The following is a 20,755-nucleotide window of genomic DNA, read 5'->3' as shown; positions in this document are numbered from 1 at the left end:
GGGGTCCAACACTGATCTCATGGGTAATCTCGTATTTGACTCTCTATTTACACAATGATATGTGCAAAGGACAGAGTAAGTGGGGTGGAAGGTGTAATATGGGTCAGATCCTATATCTTATAGGCAATTTTAAAGACATCAAATTAAACTGAAATGAAGGAACTTTATAACATTCTGTGCAACAAAGGGACCATGGTCTGACTTATGTTTTAAAACAGTCATTCTTGCTGTTCTACTGAGAATAGAGGATGGTAGGATGCAAGCATTGTTCTCTATTAGGAAATTATATAGTAATGCAAATGAGCAATGATGGTAGCTCAGGTCAGAATGGAAGCATGGGGCTGGTAAAAAGTGGTCAGATTCTCGAAGTATTGTGAAGATAAGGTATTTAGTTTTAAAGATGAGATCATCAGAATTTTAGGACATTTTAGATGTCTGGTACGAGGTAAAATGTCTTGAGCTCTTGGGAGAAGACCACTGCAGGCAACTGAGGGGAGATAAATCATTCAAGCTTTTCCAAGATGGCTTCAGAAGGGCTCTAGAGAATATTCGTTTCCTAAATTACTCAGATGCAATAGGTGCTTCCATTAGAATTTCAAGTGATAACAATATTTATGGAGAAGTCTTTTTCTTTGATGGAAAATATAGCTCAAAATTTTCTATTTCTCAACACTGATAAGATTCCTTATAAATTATATCTATCTAGATCTCTCCACCTAAAAAGACTAACTAGACAGTTGGCAAACTATGTAAATGTCTTTGTTTTTAAAGCTAAGTTAGCAAATATTAAGACATGTTAGATTCACTGTGAGGTAACACTTCATTTTCTTGTTAGGAGCATGTTTGCTTTATGGGAACCTCCCATATCTCTATATTGCTTATGAAAATAAAACTGTTTATGCTATTTATGAATTATAATTAGTAGTAGTATATTAGAAAGACACTAAGACACGTTGGTGATGTGGTTCATCCAACGAGTGTACAGCATGTCTTATTTAAGTTCAATTTTGATGAAGGCAGGAAAGGGGGAAGACATTCTAGGCAAATAGGACATGATACATAAATGCATGGATGTGAAAAAGGATAGACAATTCATGAAAATAATAGAATTTAGGGGTCATGAGAGGGACAGTGTATGGAATTGCAAAGAATAAGAAAGTGAGGCTGGGAAGGATTGCTAAGATTGATAATGAAGTTATGGATGGATAACATACCTGGTATAACAAAAAGTTTCAATTTTACCTTTTAGTTGAAATAAATACAACGAAGTTGAAAATGTAAAAGTATTGAAAAGCCACATGGGAGGAAGACAGTAGGGCACAAAGGGAAGCTACTAGAAAGCCACCCAATGGAAGAATGCAGTGAGAGACAATTTAACCTTGAGAAATCCCAGAGAACTAAGTTTTTAAACTAGAACACATCTAACAGGAATAATAAAGTTGTGAACAAATATATGGCTATACATTATTTTCTTATACAATGACAAACTTCAGCTTTAATTTTTTTCTCCAAATAGGCTAAGGACTCCAGAAAGTTTTATTACTATAAGAAGATCAGCTTGAAATCTAATGTGAAAGAGTCCTACTTGCCTCATTCAATGTATACTATCTAGAATCTGTCCCACGCAAGTAAGTAAGAAGGTTCAGAGTGATTGCACAGTTTTCAGTGTCTAGTTGAGTGACCGCTTTCTTCATGAAAATAGGCAACAGATACATATTAAAAAGCCAGCCCCAAACACCAATTTTATAGAAATGATAGCAATGCATACATCATAGTATGCATTTGAAAATTGCAATGCAACAAATAGATAGATCACATGTAAAGAGGGAAGTAATATATGTTAAAATCACATACCAAAGTATTAGTGTCCAGGATATATTTAAAATTTTTACACATTAGTAAGTAAAGACAAGCCCACATAAAAGTCAACAGAGGATTAACAGCTAATTCACAGAAAATAAAACTGGAGTGTTCATTCAGCATATGTGAACCAAGACTCAAACTGTCCACTACAGGTGTATATCTCTGAAGGAAGAGAAAGAAAGAATTCACTTTGGAGAAAGCATAAAGGGAAATGCTACGTTCATTTAATGTCTTTAGCCAATAAAGAACTGAACAAATATTATTAATGTTAACATTTGGTCATATAGGTCATAGTGTATATACGTTTGCTTTGCTTCCTATATCTTCTTTTATATTTTTGAAATATTCCTGAATAGTAAATTTATATATATGATGATTTTACCATTCTACTATATAAGTTTCCACATCTGTCACTTTTATTGGGTAAAATGAAAACGGAGGAAGTTATGAGTTAGGGGAGAATATAAGAGCCAAGTTGGAATCCGAAATTCTAGCCCCCAATCTGCCACTTGACCACTGTGTGACCTTGAGCAAATCTCTTAACTGTTCTTCAACTGACTCCTCATCTGTAAAGATTAAAACATAGTATCTACCTTTATCACATAAAGTCACTTTGAAGAGTAAATTATTTAATGTAAATGAAACGGATGTTTGTCTGTGAAGAAAAGATATTAGGAATTTTCAAAACTCACAGTTAATATGAAATTATTTGAACATATTTTCTCACTTAGTATAGAAACAGACCTTAGAAACAGAAAGGAGACATATATCTTTTCTTACCGGATCTATTAGCTGGGAATAGAGTTCATGGCAATTGTCAAAAATATACTTGTATGTAGAATCCAGGCACGCCCTAACACAGTCCTTCACCACCATGCTGGCCTTTGGGGGACTTTGCAGCTCCAGAACCTGACAGACAAATTATTTTCTTAAATTAAAAAAAAATACAACATTGTAATCCAGTATAAACAACCCAAATAACCAATAAATGTTTTTAGTTGATTTTTCTTTGTTCAGGAAAAAACATTTTTAAATATGTAAATGTTTAATTTTCTGACATGAAAACTCAGTGAAAATGATAACTGTAAATATTCAAAAAGAAACACTTAGAGTGAGCAATCACAACATTATTCATCCCTTCATTCTTTTCAATCAGTCAACATTTATCAACCTACTGTATGTAGGACAATGGGATACCCCAGTGAAAAAAGACACAAAAATCCCTCTCCTCATGGAGCTGAATTCTAGCAGACAATAAAAGAAACCAGTAAAATATATTCTATAATGATGCACAATGAAAAGTAAAATAAAGCAGAGGAGATAGAAAAATGTTTCAGTAGAATAGAAAGAACCCAGAGAACGCAATAGTAGTTGAATTCAGAGAAGTAAAAGGATGGAACCAGGGGAAAAATCTATATACAGACTATTTTAAGAACCTTAACTTTGAGTAAGGTGGGAAGGAATCAGTGTCAGCAAAAGAGCAAAGTGACCTAACTCAACTATCATTTAAAAGCTTCTCTTAGTATGAAAGAACGAACGAACGAACGAACGAAAGAAAAGAAACACACACACACACACACACACACACACACACGCATGCACAAATGGTTCCCTTAGGCTGCCTTAAGGCAGAAAGACCAGGGATGAGAACACTGTAGTAATTTAGTCAATACAGTGCTTAGCCTATGGTGTTAAGCAAGGAGCTGTTTAATTTGGAAAGGAAGATCTAACAGGATCTGCTCAATGATTGTATGACTGGTGTGAGAGAAAGAGAGGAGTTAGGACCGCACGGTTTTAGCCTGGATAACTGATACAACGAAGGTAGCTCAACTAGATAAGTAAAGCTGTACATAGGACATAAGGAGCTCAGTTTCAGGCAGGTTAAGATTGACAAAGCTGTTATGCATTGAAGTAGACATTTGAGTACATGAGTCTGGACTCATGGAGATGCCTGGGGCTAGAGATACAAATTTAGAAATTATTCACTTAAAGAATAATTAAAGGAACAGGACTAGATGTGTATGTACACAAAAGAGAAGAGGTCCAAGAAATAAACCTTGGTTAATGGTGTTAGAGTGATTCAACATATGGGATGCAAAAAAAAAAAGTGATCTCTGACCCATACCTCATACCTTATTTAAAACAAAAACAAAAACAGAAACACCTCTCAAAATAAAACACAGGACTAAACATAAAAGGTAAAATAAAATTTTTAGAAGAAACAGGAAACTCTCCTTGTAGCCTTAGGTTAGCCCAGAGAACTATCTATAAATAAAAAAATTGATAAAGTAGACTTCATCAAAATTAAACCCTTTTGTTGTACAAAAGGTACTTTTAGAGAATGAAAAGAAAAAGCACAGGGAGAAAATACTAGCAAAAAAAGCACCTGAAAAAAGACTTGTATCCAGTCTACATAAAGAACTCTTTTAAGTTTTTAAAATTTATTTTTAGTAATCTCTGCCTAAATTGGGGTGGAGCTCAGGACTCAGAGATCAAGAGTCATGTGATCTTCCAGTTGAGCTGGCCAAGCATCCCAAAGAACTCTTGATACTAAAACAAAACAAATTAAAAAAACAAAAAACTAATGAAAAATGGGCAAATATTTCAACAGACTGTTTATAAAAGAAAAATTCAGGTAGCAAAATCAGCCCAAGAAAGGATGATCAACATTATTAATTAATAACAAATCAAATTAAGACTCTAATAGGATACAGTTTCACTCCTATTAGAATGGTTTAAAAAAAAGTAATATTTAAAAACCAGGGAAAATACCAAGAGATTCACCACAAGGTGTAGTGCAATTAGAATTTTCAAACATTGCTGCCAGGAATGCAAAACTGTACAAGTGCTTTGAAAAATCCATTTGTCATTTCTTGTAAAGTTAATCATATGCTAATCAAATGACCCAGGAACCTCACTCACTCCAAGTAAAGTGAAAGCTTATGTTTATACTAATAATGTCTACATAAATATATTTAAGTTTTATTAATAACCCCAAACAGGAAACAACCCAAATGCCTATAATACATGCAGAACAATAAAAAGGAATGAACTGTTGATAACACTCAACAAGATGAATGAACAGCTGATGTGTCATGCTATGCAGCGTATTATTTCATTCACAGAATGTTCTGGAAAGGTAAAACTATAGGGAAACAGCAATGGGTTGGTAGTTGCCAAGAGGTGGGAGAGGGATTGAGTATAAAAGAGCAGCCTGAGGGAATTCTGGAAGATCATGGAACTGTTCCATAGGTTGACAGCCGTAGTGGTCATACAACTGCACATCTGTCAAAACGAATAGATCTGTACAAGAGAGGAATGAATTTTACAGCACCTCATAAGAAAAAAAGAAAACAAGAGGAGGAAATTTGTTCAAAAGATACTTAAAGAATAGAAATGGGCAAGAAAACATTAAAAGGATCATTCTGAGGTGTTCTGGTATTAAAGGAAAGGAGGAATTCGGGTGCTGCAGCCGGAGAAGGAAGGAGTCGATCATTGAGTAGAGAAGGAGGCACTGCTGCTCCAAGGCGTTAGTATTCAGAAGGGCATGCAATCAACTGCACAGCTGGAAGAGATGGCCTTTTCTGGGAGGACAGACAGCTAATCAATAATAATAAAGGGAGGAAGAGTATATGGAAACAGACACAGGTAAGGAGATAGATGGGGTGGGTGGAGCATGCGGTCTGAGCCTGCGGAAGCTCTCCAGCCTTTGCTCCAGTTTTTTTCAGGGCTGTGAGAAGCAAGGTCATCAGCTGGTCGAAGGGGCTAGAAGTGTGAGATTTTGTTTCTAAACACCACCGTGCTGGTGACTGAGGAATGGCAGGCATGTAGCACTTGTGTGGGCACCCCCTGCCCTCACTCCCATGCCCCCCCCTGCCTCAGTGTCAATGGTAGGCATTGCCTGTCAAAAAGAAACTTTTCCCCTTGAGCCTGATTGGAAGCTTATGAGCCTTCTCTACACACTGTTCCAGCAGCTGCTACAGGGTATCAGAATGGATATAAATTCTATTTATCCCAGTCACCCAATATCACTGTGATCTGAAGCCAAATGAATTTTCTTTGGACTTTAAAAACTCTAAACGACTGATGATATAGTACGGTTTAGTTTTCTGTCTCTCATATAGTACCATTTTTAGTGCTTCTAGTGAAAACAATCATGAGCAACTGAAAATTATAGTTTTTTTCTATACAGGAATTTTCTGAATAAACATCCGAAAACTCTCTTTCGAAGAGCAAAAATTTTCAGCCCATAGCCTGACAAATAGTTTTAGGAAACACTTGACATGAATAGTCTCGATAGTGAAATTACAATGGCAGAGAACTTGGTATTAGAGCAGAGATCTATCTATAAAGAAGTGCCTGCATAATTCGGTAGATAGTAGTTAATTATACAAAAGGATTAAACAATCAAATATATTCCCATGTAGATATTTCCAGGGCTGAAAACGAAAGCTGTCACAATTGGGGCAAACTTAAAGGAATCAGCTACTCTCTTGGGATGAAAAGGTTAGCCAGAGATGGGAGTTAAAACTGAAGTAAGAAGTAACTCATTTCCATTTAGCATTCTTAGGGATTTCTTTTTTAGTAAGTGCCATATCTGTTTAAGATGGCTTTAAGACGGGTTTTATTTAAGACTAAATTTAAGTCAAATGTATCAGAACATTTTAGGCGTCTAGTATAATCCTTCTCCAACACACCTCATACCGGAGGTTTAATTTAGCAAAGGAAACGGCAACATGGCATAACTGCTAGGGTTGGACAGCGCTGGTCTAGAGATGCGTAAAAGCCAGACTTCAACCAGTGTTATGTCACACCAACATGGTGACAAGTAAGATGAGGTACCTTCATCCTGAAGAAGGTGATACTTGTTAGCAGGTCAACAGTTGATTTTAGGTCTTGTAGTCGTTCAGCATTGCTGGCTGGGAAGTTTTCCTGGTTAATTAAGAAACAGAAAATGGGTACATTATCAGGGTGGGAAAATAAACTAAAACTAGCTTTCTGCAAAAGGGAATGGGAAATGAATTGTGCAAAATTATAAAAATATCCCTGGAGTATCCCCAAAATATTTTATCATAAAACATTACAGAAAGTAAACAATTTGGAAATATTTCTAGTCTTACAAAGTCATATCCTTCTATTTCCACAGTGCAATAAAAATATAATTTTTATTATAGATTATTTGTAATGATATAATTCAGGCAGTGTTATTATTTGTCTTTGTTTATATAATAGTTTTGCTAATAAAAGTAGAGTGCACAGCAAGTATTTGGAAATATTTTTAATAATTTCCTCAAGATGAGTCGTTTCTTCCAAAAATACTTCAGGAACTTTAACATATGCTACATTTACTTTTAATCACAAAGAAACTTCTAGAAGTTAAAAGATTAAGCCTGCACTGCAGAGTCTGTCTCTCAAGTACTATGGATTTCAACAAAAAGTTTGTCAGTGATGTTTGGTGAAGATGTCAGATAAAAATAAAAAAGTTCAGAACTTCAAGGTAAAGGAAAGATGTGATTATGAAAATGTTTGATCTAAGATTTTAACATTGTAACATTGAGAAATATCTCATTTTTACATGCTTTCAGATTGCCTTTTTAAAGAGTGGTCAGAAAAATCACAGGTAACCTTTAGATACCCATGAACTTGAGCAGGTTAAGGTGTCAAAATGATGACAAATAAGGTAGCCTCAAGGCCCTTTTTGCCCCCAGATAAGTTTTCTTATTGCCTAGTTAATAGCAGTTATCTTCTAACAATGTTGGTCCCAGTTTCTTTTTTTTTTTTTTAATGTTTTATTTATTTTTGAGAGAGAGGGAGAGACAGCATGAGCTGGGGAGGGTCAGATTGAGAGGAAGACACAGAATCTGAAGACAGGCTCCAGGCTCTGAGCTAGCTGTCAGCATAGAGCCCGATGCGGGGCTTGAACTCATGAACCATGAGATCATGACCTGAGCCAAAGTCAGACGCTTAACCCACTGAGCCACCCAGGCACTCCTGTTGGTCTCAGTATCAATAGGAAGGTTGATTGGACAAATGTGGTATAATAATTTCCAGAAATATGCAATTAAGAGATCAATGAACTAAAACATAATTGAAGAAGATACACATATGTGCAGGTATGATATTTAGAATAAATTATTAAAGAATCCAATAGTGATTGCTATACTTTTGTAAATAAAATTTATAACTAAATGTTTTGTAAGTAGGATCATTATAATTAAAATAATATGTATATTTACAGCCAGAAGTACATGAGTACATTTGTGTATAACTATTTTTTTGTGTTTCATCTGGAGGTGAAGTGGAGAATAGGTGATGAGAACTTTGGACAGCTTCAAAGAAGCACATTATACTGATGCAGAAAGTGAATTAAGCAGTGAGTCTAAGTAAGAATCTTAAAAGCTGAGGAACGATCAGCAGGATATCTCAGCAACAAGGGATGGTGAGCTTTCAAGATGAGGTCTACGCCACATGTCTATCTCAAGAATTAGCTGGTTGCTTCTCAATCTGATAGTTATTAAAATAATTGTAAAATTAAAGCTATGCACAAACATTTATTAGTATAGGGTTGTGTGGGGCAAGGTCTCTGAATGAAAGATATCAGCTTGCTTACTGACAGGACTTTTCTAGTGAGATGGAACCCACGATCCCAAGAGGAGTATTTTTACTTTTCCATTACACAGTGGATCATTTTTCACAATATGACAAGAAAGTATCTTAGCCAAACATGATATCTTACCTCCAGGCAAATAATTTTGTACATACCCTATACTTTGACAGGTCAATCCTTAAAGAGTTATGCAATTGGTCCAGTAGTTTTATGAATTTTTCCCTCTGTACAGAGCAAACACAAAATAGGAGAATAGAAATAAATGGTCATTCTAAATGTAACCCTCAAAACAACTCTGAGTTATTGTCCTCATTTTACATAAAGAAGGCTCAAAGATGTCAATGATTTACCCGAGATGATAAAGTTGGTATGTGACAAAACAGTGACTCAAATGTAGATCTCTTTGACACCAAATCTAAGCTCTTGCCAATAAGCCACACAGCCTCTCTGTGATGAATAAGAAAATATTCAGAAAGTTGTGTTCTGAGTAAGAAGTCCAAACAACTAAATTGTCACTATACTAATTCACAAAAATATGAGTCAGCAAGATAAAATGTGACCCACCCCACATACCACTGTACCTTTCCAGAAATAATTATTATTTTGAAGTTTCTTCTAATTATGAAGTAGGAATAGCTATTGTTCTCATTAAGAACAATTTCAAAAGGCATTTTCCTTTTGGTAACAAGAATTCAAAATCTGAAGGTACTGATTGCATTTCCAATATGTTTATGATTCTGTATTTTTAAAAAGTATAAAACATTAAGCAAAAAAAAATTACTGGTGTTTCCCTCTGAGGCTATCTCAGTATTGGAATGACCTCCTCATAGTATCTGAAAATAAGGAGTTTGCTTACAAGTCTAAGGATAAAGTTGGGTTGATTAAATAAAGTAAATAAATTAGAAAAGATAAAACATCAAAGTCACACAAACTTTACAGGTGGACAATCCCTTATTCTAAGTCTCAGATTTTTATTAAAAATAAAAAGAAATAAGAGAGTAGAAGTAACTAAGAGCGAAGGTCTCTACCTATATGAGTATTCTGTAACTAACAAATTGTACTTTGGAAGATATTGGCCAATGTGGAAACTTTACTTTCACATGAAAGGTAGATTTATGGTGTTATAACTCATCATTGGAAGTCACCGATTTTGATGCAGTGAGCTGAAATGTTAACAGGTATTGATGAATTGTTCCTAAGATGAAACTCCAATTTTCTGAATAAACTACCTTTATCAGGTTTATATGTCAGACAATCAAACTTGATATTCCTTTCTGTGTTAACCCCTTGTGGAGGCAATGAAGGAGTCTAAGAAATGAATCTTGCCTTCAAGATGCCTCCCATCTTGTTAGGCCAAGAAGCCTCTTCAGTAAAGCTACCTAAAAGTGCAGATGAGTTGAAGGTCTTAGGTTTTCCTTTCCCACTTTCCATCAGACCTTCCCATGGGAAGAAGTGAACTATACTGTCCCTTTATTAACCCTCATCCCCCAACAATTGGGTCAGTACTTCTCAGTCAAAAGAGAAAACCCTAAGAGTCACTACCATCATCAGTTTAGGCCAAAGTAAAGTTCATCAATCAACAACTGTAAAAGTTAACGTGTTCATGTCATGTCTTAAGATGCTTTATTTGACCTCTGAGATTGGTACATACATCAAGACAGCTGACATGACCCTACTCAGTCACGTTAATGCCCAGGTCACTGGCCCTGTTATATACACTGGGAATGACTATTCAGGTTTTGTGCTTGATATCCGTTTTTTCCATTCTTCCTTACTAGTAGAACCTCAAAATTAAATTGTGTCCATTATGAAATACCTACCTTCCCAGACCTCTTTTCTGGTTGGAATGGCCATGCAATATGATTTTGGCTAAGGAGATGCATATCGTTTATCACAGGAGATGAACCCACCTAGCACATTATCAGCAAATTATTATTTGGAAAGATTCTAAAGGAATGGTCAGCAGGCACTGTTATATTAGTGTTGGCTATGTAATTCTTCTCAGGCTTTTTCTCCATCTGCCCCGTGTTTCTCTCCTTTTTTCCACCTCAAACTCAGACTAGATATGTGAAGGTGGAACAGTTATGTTACCATCAAATGAAAAGCTAAATAAGCAATTATGTCAGGTGGAGTAGCAAGCTCTTCCCCTCACCTTAGCCCTGTCTGCCCACCCTTTCAATCCTGAGCAGGGACACCCATCCTGAATTCCTTATTACTTCTGGTCTTGGGTTACATAGGGTGGGGGTGGGGGTGAAGGTCTTATTTAAATTGGTTTCACGCAGGTGCAGAGAATTGTGTCTGCCACAGACCACAGGTGTGGTCTATCTACCTCAGTCTTCAGTGCCCAGCTGGAAACTTTCCATTCAAGCAACACAGCAAACTGTGGAGAAAACTGTCAGGCATGTTGTCACTAAATCCCAGACAATATCAGATGATATGAAATTAAAAGTGTGCTGCTGATTGAATATTCATAGAGATTCTTTAAACAGCAGGACAGCTTGAAATTTAATTTTATTTATCATAATTCTATTTAACTACAATGAGATTGCCTTTGCAAGAGCTGAGAAGCCTATTTCCTGCATGGTGTGATTTGGGGAGTAACAAAAGGCTGCGTGATTAAAAAATGATTCTCCTGAGGGGCCTGCCACAACATCTGAATCCGCCATGCTACTCCGTTCTTTGCATTAGGTAATGCTTCCACATGCCTGCTATTTGGTAGTGGGCCAAATCAATCACAATACTGTCATCAGTTATCAAAAACTTAGGATTGGTTAGTTGATAAGAATAATCCTAGGGGCGCCTGGGTGGCTCAGTTGGTTAAGCATCCGACTCTGGGTTTCAGCTCAGGTCATGATCTCACAGTCATGAGATGGAGCTCCACTTGGGGCTCATGGAGACTACTTGGGATTCTCTCTCCCCTCCTTCTGTGCCCCTTCCCTGATCACACATGCTCTCTCTCGTGTGCTCGCTCTCTCTCTCAAAAAATAAATAAATAAACTTAAAAAAATTAATTCTAGACCAGGGTCAAGAAGCTGCCTCTATAGAACCAGGTAGCAACTATTTTCAGCTTTCTATTAAACTCCATCACTGAAGCACAATGCTCCCAGAAACAATATAAAAACAAATGGGCGTGGCTGTTCTCCAGTAAAATTTTGGTTTCTTGGACAGTGAAATCTGAATTTCATATAATTTTCATGTGTTGCAAAATAACTGTCTTCTTTTGTTATTTAAAAACCATTTAAAAACTTTCGGCTGGTGGGCTGGTATTGGCCAGTGGGCACAGGGGAGGCTGTGAGTAGGGGACTCCAGTCGCTACCCTACAAGTGAATTTAAATCAACAAGAAATGTAAGCATATTGCCCTGGCGTCCTGGGACCTGGGGAAGGAAATGCTCTTCTGCGGAAGGGGTGTGAACGTCTCTGCATCACTGTCAGCTGCACTTTCCCGTTCTTTGTTTCTTAGTATCTCACTCCCAAGGCAGGGGCTGATTTAACTTGACTCTAATGATGCTTCAGTGCTGGGGGCCCTCCCTTGCTTCATCTCCCCTGGGGGGAGCCGTAGCTACAGGTTCACATGATCTCAGGTTTTTGTAAACTTTGTAAAAATAAGATAAACGTTATTCTGACTTGTACTAGCAAATTGCAAAAAAAAAAAAAATTTTTTTCCAGATCACACCAAAAGCAGTAATTCATTAAGAAGAACATTTCAAACAGAAGTAATATTTTTTGATGTTTTTTGATAATTTAATCAACCATGGGATCATATTCTAAACATGTTTACATTTCTTGTTGATTTGAGATTAATAGTGATAGTAACAGGTATCACAGAATCCTAAAGTGTCCCTACAGTGATGTCAGTGACTACCAAATGTCATCAATTCAAAAGTATACAAGGAGTCCCTTCACAGGCAGGATGGGAAAGCCCTGAGATGGCATCCTTCACTGACCCAGAGAGCCTCAATGTTTCCCTCCCTTTGACTAAATTTTAGATAGGCTTCTTCCTGACTTAGGGCCTGATTTATTTTTTGAGCATTCTCTTTCAAAAACATCATGATTCTTCTTCCTGTGTCCCTTTGAAATGCCAATCTGGTTAAAAGCCTCTTGCCAGGTTGCTTTACAATCCAGGGATGTCTTCCTCAAGTACTTGGGGGCTAGTCCTCTGAAAGGTAAATCATGGAAGAGATAGTGCCGGCATCTCCCAGCCTCTCTGAGCAAGTCGGGGACTAATTTTCTTGGGTGTCCATTAGCAAACACAGATAGCCTCATCCCAGAAAAAGGTAGGTGCACACCCAAGAATTTAGTGTGTTGGACACACGCCAATGATCACCCTTCCCCTTGATAGGCTCATATTTTTTTTTTCTGCTAAAGACTGGATTATCTTTTTTTTTTCAATAAAAAATGGTATTTCAGGATTTTAATCATATGAAGAAGTGATCAAAGAATCTATAAACAAAAACCCTAGGAAAACTCTTAAAGAGATGTATCAGGAAGTTAATGAAAATATCATGGTTGTTTTTCTAGAATTTTTAATATTTGCAGTGTTTGTTATAATTGATTGGTATTCAGTTTTTCACTAAAAATGAATATTAATTTTCTGTTTTCTATTGACAATGTGTATTTCTCTTAAAAAGGGTCACATCAGGGGTACTTGGGTGGCTCAGTCAGTTAAGCTTCTGGCTCTTGATCTCAGTTCAGGTCATGATCTCACAGTTTGTGAGTTCAAGCCCCACACTGGGCTTTGCATTGATGCTACGGATCCTGCCTGGGGTTCTGTCTCTCCTTTACTCTGCCCTTCACCTGCCTGTGAGTTCACTGGCGCTCGCTCTCCCTTCCTCTCCCCACCTCTCAAAATAAATAAATAAACTTTAAAAAATATTTTAAAAAAAAGAGTCTCACCAAATTGTATAACATTTAGGAAGCACGAAACCTAGATCCACCTCTGCCCAGAACGAATCATTTGTCAAGTCATAAAAACTAGGAAAAAAGAGTCTCTTCTAAAATGTTTCCCACACACATTTTCTCCTCTACCACACACTTCATATTCTCTAAGCCACTATCTTAGTGCAGCATCACTCTGCCTTGTCAGGACTAGCGTATCAGCCCTATCCCTAATTTCCTTCTAGTCTTCCCCCATTCAAATCCAGAACTGTTTTACTCATTTCTCCTTCTTTCAGTGTGGCCTCCTGTAGTTCTGAGACTGGATAATGAAACACCCTATTTCCCAAACTCCTCTGCAGCTAGGTTTATGTAATTAGCTTGGTTTCGGCTTATTAGAGTCATACACCCTGCTACATCTGGAAAGCAGGTGAGTGATGGAGACCTATTTCCTGCTTCGTGGTTCCTTAGGCTGCTAAGACAAGTCTCGGAGACATTCATGTCCCAGCCTCTGGTCACTAGCTATGTGGTTTCAGACATCCTACTACATCAGCAGTAGAATCAGCCTTCTGACTCCTCACCTTCCCGACTTTAAGAAAGCTCACCGCTTCTCTTGCAAATCAGTTTCACTGGAATATTTTGAGAATTATTACAGAAAGATCTTCCTCCAGTCCTGAAAGATATTACAAGCATCTAATTCCCTGTGCCAAATCCCTTTCTACTTAAAATTTCTAAGCTGGTTTCTCTTACTACAACTGAACTGTATCTGATATAGATCCTCTTTCTCATTCCAAAGAATGTCTCTCCTTTTGTCCTCTTGACTACCTGTCTTCTTTTTCCTCTAAGATGGCACTGCATCACCTGTTTTCCATCTGATAAATCTGCGTCTTCACTCTCACAACTCCCTTTCCTAATAATAATCTATGAACATGAATGGTTTACCTTTAAAATAAAATATCCTTACCCAACAAGACAGTAAAAATAAGATCTTTTTTCATAGCAAAATCTCCTTGAACATACTTTCCCCTTTTCCTTTCACTTCCTCAACAGAATAGTCTCTATTTCCTCAGCCACAATCACCCTCTGATTCACATGTTTATTACAAACTTAATACAATTGTAATAGAGGAAAGTTTTACAGTTTTAGTATAAAGATAAATACAAAGCAAAACAACAAAATATCAGCTGTCATCCTACCAGGTGGCTGTATCATTGGCATTTGGCACGTTTTCTTCCAGTCTTATCTCTACACCAGTGTGTGTGTTGTTTACAGTGTTGGAGTTAGACTGTATTTAGAATTTTTTATTTTTTTCACTTAGCATTATATCATGGACACTGCTCAACTTTATGAACTTTTCTTTAAAAGCATGATATTTAGTGATCGCATTATATTTTTTGAACGTAATTTACATAAGTATTCATCTATGCCATTCACGGAAGGACCCTGTAAAATTAGGTTTCAACATCAACTGCTTCAAGTAAATAATCACCTCCTACCTGCCAAACACAAAGAGGTCACTTCTTTCCCCATGTTACTTGAGCTTTTTACAATAGCTGACAATGTTACATCCTTCTCTTTCCTCAAAATAGTCTTCCCTTGCCTTTTCATAATACGACATTCTTTTACTATCATTTTCATCCAATTTCTGTAACCATTTTCCTCACAAACTGTGCTTCTTCCTCTTCTTCACACCCAAGTGTTCTGTCCTTTTCACTTCATCCCTGAACATGTTTCACCCAAGCCATGAGTAGTATAGGTCAGCTTATGAAATGTAATAGGTCAACTTATAAGATATGAGGGGGCTTACTGTATATAAGTTTGGTTTAAAGTCCCATGCTAGTAAATAACTAAAGATTGGGCAATCAGGAACGACCCTAAGAATGTAACTCTACAAGGAACACTGTGACCTAAAGTTTAACCTGTTTTTTAAGATTCTGTTAAGTAACCCCACCCCTCTGCTAAGACCTGGTTGAAGCAAACTCCACAGGTGAAAGTCACCTGAACACTGTCCCGCAGCATCTTAGGCATCTTACTATGATTGGTCATTCCAAAGGGACAAAAAACTTTAAAATGATAGGTTCCCGCCAAAACTAACATCTGTGTATTACAATGTAACTGGCTACCAAGGAATGCTGTGAATGTAATTGGTTAACTAAATAATGACATATTCTGTCCATATAATCTCACTGTCCCCTTTGTTCAGGGCCATTTTCTGCTCCTTAACACTGGGGCGCTCAGGTTTGGCCCAGCTATAAATAAAAGCATGTGGCCGAAAATAAAATCCTGCCTCGCTTCTATTCGTAGTGTGGTGGTTTTTACAACATCACCCTGTAACGTGACTAGAAATGGCAATTACACAAAAAAATATCTGCATTGTAAGGCTATTGGATTTTTTAAATTAAATGTGTTTGTTTATAATTGTCATAAGAAAGCTTTTTCCACTGGTTGACTGAAAGTCAAGTGTCTGAGTTACACTTTTGAGAAGGATAAAAAAAGGGCCAATGTAATGATGTTCCCGAGTCACAAGCAACAGATCAAATTTAGAATTCAGCTAAATAAGAATTTGGGCCCCTACATTGGAGTGTGATATTTTATACTTAGATATATAAGACTAAGCAAATTGCATTACTTTCAATAGGTCGAAAAACATATAGTCTGATTTACATACCAAACTGACAATTTATGAAACTGTAGTTTAAAAAAAAATCTTTTTTTTTCTTTTCGTCTTCTTCTGAAATAAGTTATTTGATTCACAAAATTAAGCTTTTATAATCATGTTGTCACTGCAAAGTAATGAAATCAGTTTGGCTTCTCCTCTTTGGGTTGGCATGAAGTTCTATCTCATTTTCCTCCAGGTAGCTTTTAGGATAGATATTAATCACATAGACGTATCTTCGGTTTCTGAAGTAGAAAGGCTCTGTGTTCCATGAGGTTGGCTTATTCTCTAAGTGTGCCCAGAATATTAAAAACAAAACGATTTCAAAACAGAGTGCTTTATGTTATAGGTAAAATCTTAAGATAATCCTGTTACCAAGATGAGGCTTTTGGTTTGGTTTTTTTACATTTTTAAAAAATGTTTCTTTATTTATGAGAGAGACAGAGAGAGGCAGAGGGAGAGAAAGAGAGAATCCAAAGCAGGCGCTGTGGTGTCAGTGCAGAGCCCAACATCAGGTTTGATTTCATGAATGAGATATCAGGACCTGAGCTGAAACCAAGAGTCCGATGCTTAACTGACTGAGCCATTCAGATGCCCCAGGATGAGGTTTTCATGACAAAATTGTTGTAATAGTTTGTTATTGGTCATAATAGTATTTTGTTGAGCTGACCAGGGAATGTTCTTTGGTCCAGCTCTTACGAGAGTCAAGGTATCTAACATAAGTAGCTGACAGTACATTGTTGCTACTATAGGTAAAAACAAGAGAGATGAAATTTCCAAACCTTCTATTTATAGAGCATTTTCAGCTTTTATGGACTGGCTCACTTTCCTATATGTCATTTGATTCTCATCTTCAGTTTGAGAAACACATTAGAGCCGTAATTATCTTCCTTGAGCAGACTGAGAAACTGAGGCTTAAATGACTGGACTGACTTGCTAAATTTGACTACAAACTCACAGTTCATGATTCCTAACCCAGACTATTTTCTTCTACTAGTACTTAATTTGATCTGTCATTAAATAACAATTACTTTTTCCTTTGATGCATTCCAACTCATCTCACATGTCTCTCGTGTGTTTTCTTTTAGATGAAAGAACAGGAAAAGAGTACACACAGCAGCACATTTCCCTACTGGCTTCACACATTTTTATCTGCTGAGTCTCATTTATTTCCACTCTATGACACATACCTGCAAATGTAATTCCTAACAATATAATCAATAACAGAAATCTATTCAGTGAACCAATTTGGAAGTGCAGCGGAAAAATTAACTCTGTCATGAAAATCATTTTGCTACAGTGGAGCTTAGTTAAATGTATACACACATACACACAGGAGAATAAAAATACCTGTCTTACAGGGTTATTGAATGGAGCTACTGCCTACCAGTTGCCAGAGTCAAAACCTTGGGAATCTCTCCAGACAACTCTCCCTTTCCTTCACTGTCCAGATCCCCAAGGACACCACATGCTGGGGATGGGATGCCATGAGAAACTCTGCAACATGCCCTTCCTTCTCCATCTTCACTAGTTTTGCCTAGTTTAGATGTTCACCACTTTAATGTGATTGCAGGTTTTTAAAAATTTTTTTTACAGTTTATTTATTTTTGACACAGAGAGAGCAGTGCATGAGTGGGGGAGGGGCAGAGAGAGAAGGAGACACAGAACCGGAAGCAGGCTCCAGGCTCTGAGCTGTCAGCATAGAACCCTCGTGGGGCTCGAACCCCTGAACCGTGAGATCATGACCTGAGCTAAAGTCAGCCGCTTAACCAACTGAGCCACCCAGGTGCCCCTAATGTGATTGCTGTTAATTTACATCCTGTCAATTTCAATTCAATGAGGCTTACAGAGAATGATTTCCAGTGACACGTGCAACATAAATATTTGAGTTTCCTTAGGATTCCTGCATTTCCTTTTCAGTGTGTCCTTGGTGCATTCGAGTATTTCAGGTGAATGTCTTAATTAGGTACAGATAGTTCTTAGACTTTTTATACACCTACTATATTTTACTTAGAGGACATGCTAATATCTATCAATATCATTAAGACTGAGTAGGAAGTGTAAATGGAATCTAATAGATTCCAGAAAAGTCAACCAAACTCATTTTTACTAGGGAACAGTCTCTGAAATAATGAATCCTAAATTTGCATACATGGACAAAGTCCTATAAAATCCTCCTTTCACAAAATTTATCTGTTTCCTTATTGGAAAAGGTCACTCCAGACTACTAAGAGGTAGTCCCTAACAAGTGCTTCCCATGATTAGAGTCTAAGAATATCTGGAATCCAAAGTCCCTTGAAAATGTAACTCCCATAAACTAGTAGAAATTTTAAAGTCCAAAACATACTTACACCAAAGTTGGTAGCGGCAAATCGATCTGAGGCAGAAACTTGTACATTTGTTGCAACTGTTGTGTGAGCATAGAAAGCATTTATATTCGCCAACAAGGTGCTCATGACAGCAGGGACACCAGGACACATGTATTTAGAAGACAGACATGAAAAGTGCCTACAAGACAAAAACATTAAGCAATTTTAAAATATAAACCAATTAATTCACACAACGGCATACCTTCTAATGTCAGCAATTAATTCCCCAACAACATCTATGAAAGAGAACACTCCCACAATCTCTACTAAATGAAAGAGAAAGCAGTTTCAACTTTTAAAAATTTCTCATTCACAAATGTGAAGTGATTTAATTAGAATGTGATTTGCCAACGGGATGAGTGCATTATTCCTTTCAATTCTGGGAGTTTTTTGTGTACACACGTAAAGTGCAATTTCCAGTGGAATCCTGCATGGCTGGAAAGCCATTATATGGGAGTCTCCCCTTCTTAGCAACTGTGCTGTCATTTAGTTCAGTTCCTGAAAAGCTGCATTTTAACCCGAATGTCCTTTCATACTTGTATTTCTATCCCATTGAAGAAACAAGAGTCTCTCCTTTCACCGCATATCTACTGGATAAGTGAACTCAATGTCCGACATGAGTCCAGTTTGTGGACTTCTGTCATAAAGGAATACCTTCTGTAAGCATTTCTGCTTCCCTAACATTTTTTACAACCGGGATTTAATAAAGCAAACATGAATGTTGAGGACAGATTGAATTATGCCAGCTTTATGCTTAAAGACTATTCCTTTTAAACCTTGAATAATAGTATCATTCACAGACATCAGAAGCATCAAGTGTTCAATTCTGATACTTCTCTCAAAAAAAAGCGGTTTCATTTGAACTATGACAAAAGACTTGAAAATTGAAGCACAGCTTATGATAAAAGTGAAAAGATAAAATACTCATGAAGGAAAGAAATTTTCAGTTTGTAATCGGATCCTATTTTGCTCTCATGCCTCAGTAATTTATCCTTCACTTAAGCATCTCTGAATTCTGTATTACTGAACACAGACACAGAATGTACATGCATAAATAAGATCCCTTGAATGGCACCTCCAAAGAAATGGATGGTGGTCCTGGAAATGACAGCTTTTCTTAGATTTCAGTCATGATATTAGCTGATAAAAGTAGGTTAAAGTTTCAAACATGGATCTTTGAGGATTACAAATAACAAAGTACGCCATGGGAGTTACATGATATTTTGTAATTTAACCCTAGAAACAGATGATCACTGATTGCTTCTTTTAGGTAAAGGATACATATTTTGGCTTAATTATACACTAAATTAACTAAAATGCATACCTATTAAGTATACCACAGATAAATATTAAAAAAAGAAATTTAAAAATTCCTAACACTATGTTTTTCTTTTCTTTTTTTATTTTGAGCAGTTTACAAATAATTACATTTGTTAGACCAAGTTAGAGGTCAAGAGTTGTGGACTATGCAATACCTAAATGTAATGGTACCCAGATGGCACAAGAAAATTATCCATACCTAAGGGGGGTAGGTTACAGATATTTAAGTTGTCTAAATAAATAAATAAGAAACTGAAAGGCCAAAAATTTATTATCCCAAAATGCATTATATACTTATTATTTAATGTTAATTTATTCTTTGTGAGAGAAAGAGGTAGACTAAAAGGGAGACAGAGAATCCCAAGCAAAACGCCGCATGTTCAGCATAGATCCCAAGAGGGGGCTTGAACTCAGTAAAGTTGAGATTATAACCTGAGCAGAAATGAAGAGTCAGATGCTTAACCAACTGAGCTACCCAGGTACCCTTGAATATGCATTATAGATTTAAAGGGATACTGGAGGTCACCAGGATGAATAGTCTTGCTCTTGGTTTTAAAAAATGGATACATGCCTCCTAATGCAGCCAGGTTACTTAGTATTTCTGATAACTGCCACCCTCTAATTTTTGGTGCTCAATTAGGGTGACAATAGTTTGGCAGAGAGTTTAAGCAGAAATAAAGAAGAAACACACTGTATATCCTGCTGAAGGCATTCATAGTGCGAATTTTGTAGGTGAAATTGAAAGTTTTATAATGAAGATGACACAATTCTTGAATGCTGTTCACTTCTTATAAGCAATCTGAGGGGAAAATGAGTGTAATATGGGAAGACTGGGGATATAAAGAACCAAGCTTTGTCTATTTTACACTGTGAGTTGGTAAAGCCAATGTTTTAGTGACGAAAATGCTCATTGCATTTGGGGCCCCAAAGCAATGTTCTAACACCATAATGAGACAAGTGATTTTGAGTTACGTCATTTAATACAATCCTTGCTATCTTATTAATATTAATGCACATTATTCATAAAATTATAAAAACAGTAAAAATAAATGTAGAAAACCTCAATT

The 20,755-nt window shown here is 36.7% G+C and overlaps 1 protein-coding gene across 1 annotated transcript in view; it reads right to left on the bottom strand.

The window, feature by feature from the left end:
- UNC13C (unc-13 homolog C) overlaps nt 1-20,755 on the bottom strand; it is a 593,765-nt gene that overhangs the window by 262,951 nt on the left and 310,059 nt on the right. The window contains exons 16-19 of the mRNA XM_029952367.1: nt 18,351-18,507; nt 8,626-8,694; nt 6,706-6,795; nt 2,644-2,772 (exon numbers count right to left, since the gene is read on the bottom strand). Of these exons, the coding sequence (XP_029808227.1) occupies nt 2,644-2,772; nt 6,706-6,795; nt 8,626-8,694; nt 18,351-18,507 (445 nt within the window). The remainder of the gene's footprint in view (nt 1-2,643; nt 2,773-6,705; nt 6,796-8,625; nt 8,695-18,350; nt 18,508-20,755) is intronic.

Source organism: Suricata suricatta, chromosome 9 (assembly GCF_006229205.1).
Source record: "Suricata suricatta isolate VVHF042 chromosome 9, meerkat_22Aug2017_6uvM2_HiC, whole genome shotgun sequence".
NCBI classification, from domain to species: Eukaryota; Metazoa; Chordata; class Mammalia; order Carnivora; family Herpestidae; genus Suricata; species Suricata suricatta.
This window is presented reverse-complemented; position numbering and strand designations above follow the sequence as displayed.